The 9687-nt window shown below is 41.6% G+C and overlaps 1 protein-coding gene across 3 annotated transcripts; it reads right to left on the bottom strand.

Moving 5' to 3' along the window:
• Positions 1 to 226: 226 nt before the first annotated feature.
• bbof1a (basal body orientation factor 1a) lies at positions 227 to 9585 on the bottom strand. 3 transcript variants are annotated; one of them, XM_074691881.1, is made up of 12 exons: positions 9451 to 9585; positions 5711 to 5797; positions 5362 to 5614; positions 5223 to 5288; positions 3629 to 3754; positions 3453 to 3533; positions 3294 to 3370; positions 3010 to 3121; positions 1976 to 2469; positions 1314 to 1418; positions 531 to 599; positions 227 to 353 (listed from the first exon to the last, which is right to left on the bottom strand). In XM_074691881.1, the coding sequence occupies exons 2-12, from the start codon at positions 5752 to 5754 to the stop codon at positions 254 to 256; spliced, it is 1527 nt and encodes a 508-aa protein (XP_074547982.1). In that variant the 5' UTR covers positions 5755 to 5797; positions 9451 to 9585; the 3' UTR covers positions 227 to 253. The 3 variants fall into 3 exon arrangements, 2 of the variants coding, with proteins under 2 accessions (XP_074547982.1, XP_074547981.1); XM_074691880.1 differs by lacking the exon at positions 9451 to 9585 and having other exon boundaries at positions 5711 to 5936; XR_012599776.1 differs by lacking the exons at positions 227 to 353; positions 9451 to 9585 and having other exon boundaries at positions 556 to 599; positions 1314 to 1473; positions 5711 to 5938.
• Between the last annotated feature and the right edge of the window lie 102 nt (positions 9586 to 9687).

The following is a 9687-nucleotide window of genomic DNA, read 5'->3' as shown; positions in this document are numbered from 1 at the left end:
TCAGTGCATATTTTGGTATCGGTGCCTTGAGGTCAGAAAGTAGCTTTTCTTTGGGAAACAGATCTTTAAGATGAATTCAAACGAGCATCATACACTCACCAGTCATGTATTCATGCACGTTGAGATATTTATAAAGAGCACAAACAAACATCTGTGTGTTCTACAGCATACATGATTGACAGTCTGTGGGAAGCGCACAAAGCAGAGGCAAACAATCCAGAGTTTGATGTGCACTGCAGAGGCCAAACAGAGGTCATGTGGTGCGTATATCCGGTAGGCTGGTTGGGTTCGGGGGCAGCGCGGGCTCAGACGCCTCTGTGATGAAGGTCGCCAGGGACTGCTCCTCTCTAATTCTGTAAGACAGTCATCATTATGCAACTGTCTAATAAATCACATGTTAGCACTTATGTTCACACAGACCATGCTTTCTAAGCTAAACATGGAATGTGGGACCAATAAATCTCCACAGGCCTCTTAATTGCAAAGATGAGGTATAACTTTTATTCTCCTGCATTCCTTGAGTTTCTTACTCTGCAGCACCCCCCTCGACGAGGCTCTTCTTAGAGGAGGGAGACGAAGCCAGAGGTCTGCTCACTCTCCTATCACAGAAAATGCAGAGTTGCAGTTAAACGCTGAACCTCCAAGTGTAATGTCATGTTTTAGCACACTGGTGTCTATTCACTCAGGCCTGCAGCCTGTCTTGGAAAGGGGGGTCACTCTAGGTCACATGGACTTGGATTTTGCTAACGGACTCTCAAGAGTCGCCAAATGTTCTCTGTTATTCTGGTGGACTAGGTGCCAGACCACTGCTAACGTGAATATACATCTCTGCCTGCCATACCCCCATACATCCAGATCCCCTGCACACTCCTTTCTGAAAATCATGTTACCAGCTGCTCTCTGACCACAAGCGTTCAAAGAACAAAATAAACAGCCAGTGCACGTGAAGGAGGACCAATAGGCAGAAAGCAAATCGACGTGACCAGATGTTTGTTTCCAAGCACACGACTCTGTGGCGGGGCCTATTTTTACTATTGTGCCCAGACTCTTTCTTCATTCTTTTTAAGCAGCTGGATGGAAAAGAAAATTGGTTAAAGCCTAACTGATGTTTTATGGTATCCTCTTCTTCTGAGAAAATGTCTGTTTAAAGCATTAAAAAGAGGGAGGAGTCATATGAAGTTCGGCCTGGACTACAGCTTGGTGTCATTGTGCTGAATTCATCTGAGGTAACTGGTCCAGGAGGTTTTGTGCGATCACGAGTGCATTTAAGACATGAGTAAGACAAAAAACTTAACAATGGAGAAGGTCATTACCTTTCTGTTCGTCCATTCATTTTAGCAAAGATGAGCCCGAGCAACTGCTCTTTCTGCTCCCAGGTGAGATCTGATATTTCGACCTTGTCGCCTGGCTGATGAGTCCTTTATACAGAATTATGACATCAATATCAGCTTCCAACTGCTGCAACTGTAAGAGCTTTTGTACACAAATGGTAGATATGAAGAGAAACCACAGAGAATTTTAGAGGTTGATCACCATGATTAGGGATGAGTACCTTTCACATGTGAATCGATATGGTACCGGTACTCAATGGTACCAATTTTTGGTACTTTTTTGTGTTTATGTGGTAAAAAAAATCACTACTTTGATTTTTTTTTAATTTAGCATATTTATTCTTCAATTTATATCCTTGCAATGTTGTGTTCATATCCAGCATGGGAAATCACCCACTCTATCACTCCCTCACATCCATAAGGATGCATTTAGTTATCTAAACATGGTACCTTGTGGTTTTACATGAATCGGGACCTGGTACCTTCTACAGAATTCAGTCAGTACCTATTAAAGTACCTAATTCGGTACCCATCCCTCACCAGAATATGAGGCAGAAGGCTACTCTAGAAAAAAAACCAAGATACTGAAAATATAAAGATGCGCAGTTGTAGTAAGTCATGGGAATGATGGCAAATGGACCTACCACTGTGATGCTGCCTCCATGTCTGAATACACAGAGTTGGTACTGTGGGGGCTGTTGTGAAAGGTACGAATGGGTGGGAACTTCAGCCTTCCTGCTGTGGCCTCTTGCATCCTCCAGCAGTAAGCTTTGTGTGCCTCCTTTTTGTACTGCAGTCTACTGGAAACGATCTCCTGCCTCACCTGATCCAGGGCATCGTGAAAGAACTTCTCCAGTTCAGTGCGCTGCTCGATAATGACACTTGCTAGCTGCTTGATGCGTCCCAATTCTTTCTCTCGCATGGCAAGCACTTTCTGCAGCTTCTCCAGCTCTACCTGGCTGGCCTGGGTTAAGATCAGCGATCTCTCCTTTTCCTTCTCCATCTCTTGCTCATGTGTAACTATTTTCTCCTCCAGTGTGTTCTCCAGGAAGGCTACCTTAGCTCTAAGTTGACAAAGCTCCTTTTTCTGGGCCTCCATCTGAGTCGTCTTCTTCTTTATAATGAACTTAAATGAGTCCTGGGTGAGTTGATAGCAGAGCAGAGGAGTTAAATGGATGACATTGAGCTCATGCTGGAAAAACTTTGATTTTCATGCCAATGTGGAAACAGGTCATGGTTTGTTAGCTGCTGTGCTGCTGAGTGAGCGGCCAAAGCTTGGAGGGTGGATTCACACTCTGTATTCGCTGTCATCATTACAGGTAAGATTAATGCGCCCAATATTTATTTGTCTTGAAGAGCTGGAGCCAAAAATCCACAAAGAAGAAGCCACTAATTTTGAACCCATCCACCAGTGGAAACTCACCACAACCACTGACCACTGAGAGGCTGCATAGTAGTCAGGAGGTGGTGGGGGTGTTGGAGTAGAACCACAACCAAATACACAGGGTCCACATGAGTAAACAACGCAAGGGAAAATCCACCTGAAATATATTCTGCACAGATCTGACAAGTGTCTTATAACTGAAATGATTGAAACAGCAGATGAATGGAGCCTATCCAAGCGCAGCCGGTGCCTAACAGTGACACTCTTATTTTCAGTCGAATGCTTCAAACACACCTTGTCCAGCGTCACAGATGCATTTTCTTCTGCCTGTGAGTTTGTCAGTTTCTGGAGGACATCTGACTCTTTTAAGTGACATTTCAGAACTTCGCTGAGACGAACATTCTCCCTGCATACAGAAAACAACATTTCATTAGATAACATTAGGTTACACTACTTATATATTTATATACAGAAACACTCCTGAGTAGTTTTTCTCTGTGTTCTGAGCTCATCAAAGAGCTTGGAGAAGAATAAAGAGTAAAATTCGATGGTTAAGGGGACAGCAGGAACACGCTCACATGATGGCTTCATTATGGGCCTCCTGCGCCTCCTTCACCTCCTCCATCTTTCTCTCAGCTTCACTCTTCAGCTGAGCCTGTGGGGAAATCTGCAGATCTCACTAAATGTTTAACATAGACAATAAAAGCTTAGGGATGTATCTTGTGACCTCATAATACCTTTTCGATTACGAATTTGTACTCCATTCTGTTAAGGTTTTCCATGTGCTCCTTTTCCCTGGCATCCATGCTGTCTTTCATCTGCAGAATAAAAAGACATTCATAATAGGCAGGTTGACTTACTGTAATAAGTAATTATTAACTATTTTATATTGTGTGTGGTATTTGTTCCTTACATCTCTCAGTTCCTGCTCCATCCGGAATTTTGTTGAATTAAACTTTTCTTGCAGCATGTCAAAATCCCTTGACTTCTTTTCAAACAATTCCTTCAATTCGTTGATTTGACAAGTGTAATCTTCAGTCTGTTCAAACCAGCCATATAATTAAAGACACAGAATGGAAAACATTGCACATATTCAATGCATGCCGTAAGTGTTTGAGTATCCACCCATCTATAGAGATGCTGCAAAATTCCCATAGCAGCAGCAGCGGCTTGTGGAGGTTTGGGGGTTTTTACACCAAAGTTCACACGGGCCATGCTCTTCTGCAAAACCAACTTAAGCACAGATCAGTCAGACTAAATACCTCAAGATGCTACTGTGGAGAAGCCAGCCAGAGCAAAAATGTGACAAAATGACCAAAGTCATGAGAGACTGGCAAAACAAGCACCCACAAACATGTACATGACGTCTAAATGAGAGGTTATCCACCATCTGATTACAACTTTAGGTCTAATCGTTATTCTTCACATAACTCTGTCTACATCAATCGACAAATCAGTCGTAATTTCCTATCTGCATGATTTGTCAAATGTCCAACTTTCCAAAAAAAAAAAAAAACCCACTGAATTAAAGTCGACTGAATTTAGTTTTTTTTAACAGGCTCTGCAGAAAATGATCTCAGGAAAGGCTTTGGAGATGCCTGACCGAATTTCTCAACATTAAAAATTTCATCATGTCTCTCCTCTGAGGAAAACCAGGCCATTCAGCGCCTTTGATGAAGCAGTTTCCATTAGCTAATTTATTTTGTTTTAGAATGAACCTTTTAATGAGGCTGAAACGTCTTGAAGTCACATCTTCAAATTCAACCACAAAACAGTATTTTTCTGCTTGGTAGTAGAACGTGTGTGACAGTTGTCTAAAATAGAGATGTTTCAAGTTTGTCCAGACCATGCCTCTATTTTCCTCCTTTTATTGGACTCCTTTTTACCAGCATGAAGTAAGAGCTGGAAGATGGAAAACAGCTGCTAGCAAAAGAAGCACAAGCTTTGTTATACCTTTTATTTAGTCCAGTAAAGCCACTTGAATTTTGTCATGTCAGTTTGATAGCTTGATTTTAACAAGGAGGAGCAGAGGTCAGTGAGGATAAAAGGAATCAAAATAAGACTCTTTGGTATGTGTAGAGTTATGTAACTTCAACTGGTATTTCAGAGTAAGAATCTGTGTGACATGTGAAGTATGGTTAACACATCAGACCAGCAGTGTGACTTTTTCCCAGCCAAGCACTTTCAAACCAGGCTACGCATTTCTTCTGTGGCCACCGACATAGATTAAAATAACATTAAACCATGTAACTTGGAATGTGAGGGTTTGTTTTTTTGTTTTATGGATGCTTTGTTTGCATGTTGTTTTCTTGCATAATAAATGTCAACATAATTACACACTAGACAGCTGCTAAGACACAGCGCAGCACATTTTTCAGATGCAACAGGTTTCAGTTGTGCACGATAAATCACAGCAATGGCCGAAGTACTCTACTATGAAGCATGTTTTATGGGCCGAGTGGAGGTTGCATTTCTTTTCTTGTGGCAATGTTTCAAAATGAACTTACCAGTTTGTTTTGCTCTTCACGGGCAAGTAACTCTTGGCTTTTGAGGCTTCTCTGAAGTTTATTAATCTGTCAAAAAAGAAAAAAATGTATTAAACTGGTCATATATCAGATTTCATGCATTACTGTGCCATCCCCTGACCTTCTCCTCTTTGGCTGCAGCGTCCCTCTTCCAGAAGCCGGTCACGTCCATGGCGTCCCTCTCAGCGCGCTCCAGTCGACTGGTGAGCAGCTCGTTAGCGCGGGCTAAGTTGTAGCAGGCCTTGCTGGACTCCTTCAGGTCCCGATCCGAGATCTTTAACCTCAGCTCCCACATGGCTTCGGTGGCCCTGGTCTTCTCTGTATCCGACCCTTTATCAGATTTTGAATCCTGTTTGGCATGTTTCTTCCCTTTCCTGTCAAAAAATAATACCACCACCTTCAGTTAGCAGTGGCTACCTTTACCTTACCCATGAAGCTACAGCCACAAGTGTTCGGCTGTGAGCACTTACCCGGCCTTCGACTTCTCAGCTTTGCTGACTTTCTTATTCGGCATGGCTGCTTCTCAGAGATGATCTTTTTCCCCACAAAGCAGCACCCTAAAGAACCCACAAGGTAATAACTCCATCCATTTCAGAGGGTTACTATCTGTAAGGACAGGAAGACTGTTTGTGTGGTGACGTTACTATAGAGACGCCTTAGCAGAGAATGGGTCAAGTTTCCTCACTGGGCCGTTGGTTATAAATAATGAATGTTCCGTATATCTGTTTGGCCTCAGTTACACACAAAGTTCTTAATTATGAAATATATCTCATAGTTACTTTAAAACAATAGAAAGCAAAACAATTTAAGCCCTGTATTTCCATATCTGTATGGATGATTGGACGAATGAATGGAGGATGAATGGACACATTGATTAAGTATTTCATTAAAATTAAAAGAAAAAAAAAAAAGCACAATGTCAACATGATAACACTGAATAAAGAAACTGGTTATCTAACCTTAACCGACACCCATGTCTATACTGTAACTGTATGTAGTGATGGTGTTTTATCATATTCTAGTTCATCATTTTTAAATTTTACAAGCAGTGAGCTTGTAATGACAAGCAAATATACAGCAAACAGCTTTCTAAACATTTTAATAAACAATAATCTTTTGACATTTTGCAGTTTATTAAAAATATATCATTTATCAAGACTTTTGTACATTTTTCAGCTTTCCAAATTTTTGGCTATTTGATATGCTTTTATAATTCAAAACAAAAGACAACCTTGTTTAAATGTTTGGTGTAACACACCCACAAAAATATTTCAGTGTTGGAAAAATAAGCATTTGCTTATTATAAGCTTTTCCTTTCAGTTATTTTTGTTGTATTTTATTGTTTTATATAATCAAACCTTTAAAACAGCAACTATGATTTTGTCTTTCAAAAGAATGGTTTAAAAATCATGCAGTCAATCAATCAATTAGTGTTTGGCACAAACAGCTTTTGATGTCTTTTCTGCTAACAGGCTCAGGACTGACACAAAATGGCTGTATTTGTCACTTGTCCGTCTTGTAATTATAGTCTTCACATGCTGGGCTCTATCAAACATGATCTGTTTGCACATGATCTCCTCCCACATGATGACATGAGAAACATTTGGCTCCTGTCTATAGTATTGTCCATGTTGTCCTGAAAGAACTATGTGTAACTCACTGCCATCTCCACAATCGTTGCTTGCTGAAATTATGGGAAAACCACTAAGGTCAACGAAAATGCTCTTTGGCTTACATCTTCGAAAGGAGCTCATCTAAAAGGAACAATGTAGAGTTAGCACAGGTCATGATTCAGGCTCAAAACCACCGAATTCTCCTTGTTTTCTTGTTTGGTTTTCTGCAGGAGCCTGGGAGCGTCCTGCGCAGATTATTCATCAAACAAAAAAAGGAGATATCTCAAAGTGTTGGGTGTAGCTACCGTTAACTGAAACATATAGGGTCGCTCTCTGCTCTGGCATCATGAACAGAGTTTGAAGACTAAATTTAAAGGTAATTACTATGACAGTGAGAGGAGAAAACTGAAATAACCCTGAGCTTTTCAAAGCTGTCATTATCATTGGAATTGTAATGACAAGGTTTGGGTCTCTTCAATAGACTTTCTGGGGTAGGACACCCACAAACATGGCATTCCTGAGGCCAACATTGCAGCATATTAATGATATATTGCGCAGTGTAGATTACAAAGCTGGGGTCCCTTCACATGCTTTACGGTTTCAGTTAACTTGAAACAAAATACCAAAAGTACCTCTCTTTGAAACATTGTGTTTGCAGTGTGCTGTGTCATGATGTGAAGGGCAACATTACTACCAGCGTTCAAGCAGTGCATGTTTTACATGACATGAGTTTGAAACATGCAGACTTTCCAGTACACTTGTGATTAAATCTAGAGTGAACATAAACTTGTGTTGTAAAATCTTAGTCATGTAACTGTAAGGGCAGTTCCCACTCGCAACATCATAATGTAATATAAAAGTATAATTTGGTGTGTCTTCAAACAAACACATGCAGTGATTCATGCTGCAAACTTAATCCAGTGGATTATTGCTTGATTTATTTCTAAACAAATTTCTACATCAACCACATGATGTGTCTGAACATGAAAAGTCAGAAAACACCCAAGAATGGTTTTCAAGGAAAGGCAAACACAAAACTGGAAATGATATTTCTGTAAGGGCATTTTCATCCAGGGCTTATCACTCACATTATCACACTGTTAACATGAAACCAAGACATCTCCAGGCACAAGTCAGCGAGAGGTCCTGCACATGTACGCTTTGATAGGGGCAAACGACCATTCTGGTTAGCCGCAGGACTTGAAAAAAGTGGCCACAGTATTTAGAAAAAAGGAAGGAGGAAAGAAAGACCAATATTTTTAGTCCAAATTACAGTGTTGGAACAGTGCTTTGCACAGTCGAGTGTCCTGGGAGTGGAATGGCATGATGGGTGAACACTAGTGCCAAGCCCCACCCTCCCCACATTGTCCTCTCCGTGGACTTCCCGCACTCTCTCGTGCCCATCTGCAAGACCTCTGCCCTCCTCTTACCCTCCTGACTGGGCTGGCCGGCGGACGGCTCGGTTTCTTCCTCAGTCTCCTGCTGCTGCGTGAGGTGAAACAGGCTCAAATTTAAGCACATGTTAAGTTGGGGTCTTGGCTGGGTCAGTCCCCCAGGGATGCCTCTACTGCTAGACTACCAGTGCCCACTGTTTCTCTCTGTTTTTTCTGTTGATACAAAGTGGGTGGAAAATATCACAGTGAAGTACAAATCTCAGTTCATGTAAGGTCTCTGAGTTTCTGTGCTCCTCTACTGTTGGATGCCCCTATTGCGTCTGCATCCTTCCAAATCTGGTGACTTTACATGATGAAGCATTAGCTGATACAGTACAGCATGGTTTCTGATGCTGCGCCAACCACCCACCTAAAGTGGAGAAACAGCCACTCATGCATTTCATGCGTTCTCTTGTGAAACGTGCCATGCTGCCCAAATATTTTTCCCTTGGAAAGGCTGCGGTTAACACAGGGATGAGTGGGAGTGAGATGATTGCAAACATTCTTTTAACTTTTATGCCAGCTGGGTGCAGGTCACATTTGCATTTTAGAAGATTGGTGAGAGGGCTGCAGTGGATTCTGTGCAGGGATTACTGTGGGATCATTAAGAAGAGGTTAAAGGGAATCTTTTTGTGTACATAATTAATTCCAGCGACTCATGATTCAGTAGAGGTAGTGATAAAACAACCACCTACAACACCAAATGAGTCATATTTTCTGTCTGAAAAGAGTGTTTGTTAATTTATTGTCTACCTCGTAAACCTGAGATATTTTCAATTAAGCAAGACACACAAGTACCCACACTGTAAAGGTTAACTCCAGTACAAACAGTGGAAAACTGTCATATGTAGGTTCATCTATAAAACTCTCTGGATGACATCCAGATGGGAACTTGCATCACCCTCATTTGAGCTGTCGTGAAAGTCCAAAGAGTGGCAAGATGAGGGATTTTTTGTGAAAGTCTTAAATACACCCATAAAAGTATTTTAAGAACATTTCTTGAGTGTTTTAAGCTTGAGCCATTCATTTAACCTCTTTTAAACTCCTGTCTACTTTCTAAAGGGGATTTTTTTGACACCAGAATAAACAGTAAAGATGAGGAGGGGAAAACACAGCCTAAAATAAGTCTCCCCCCAGAAAAAAAGAAGAGAAAAGGAAATGCACTTGGTAGGTAGGTAGTCAGCCTCCGGCTCAGATCCCAGAAGGTGGTGGTGGGGGGGACTCCTGATGGAGCTGGGATGGACTGTCACAGGATTGGTGGATGGCTGCTCCCGGCGTGGCCCCATGCCAAGCCCTTATGTCTTTATATACCGTAAACAGATGACCGGACAGTCCTGAGTGTGCATCGCATCCACTCTGCCTCTCTCCATCTCCTCTGCTCTCACCGTCACTCTTTCACTC

The sequence above is a fragment of the Halichoeres trimaculatus genome, unplaced genomic scaffold (assembly GCF_033239565.1).
Source record: "Halichoeres trimaculatus isolate MK-OKI-2021-1 unplaced genomic scaffold, fHalTri1.1 fHalTri1_scaffold_17, whole genome shotgun sequence".
NCBI classification, from domain to species: Eukaryota; Metazoa; Chordata; class Actinopteri; order Labriformes; family Labridae; genus Halichoeres; species Halichoeres trimaculatus.
The sequence above is the reverse complement of the archived record's forward strand: the minus strand, read 5'-3'. Positions and strand labels throughout refer to the sequence as shown.

Excerpts from the sequence above, each read along its gene's own strand:
- bbof1a (XM_074691881.1), bottom strand. The coding sequence starts at position 5,754 with ATGCCGAATAAGAAAGTCAGCAAAGCTGAGAAGTCGAAGGCCGG. Across the intron at positions 3,371-3,452 it reads ACAAATTCGTAATCGAAAAG|GCTCAGCTGAAGAGTGAAGC; the intron begins GTATTATGAGGT and ends ATTTCCCCACAG. Across the intron at positions 1,419-1,975 it reads ATGGAGGCAGCATCACAGTG|GACTCATCAGCCAGGCGACA; the intron begins GTAGGTCCATTT and ends TTCTGTATAAAG.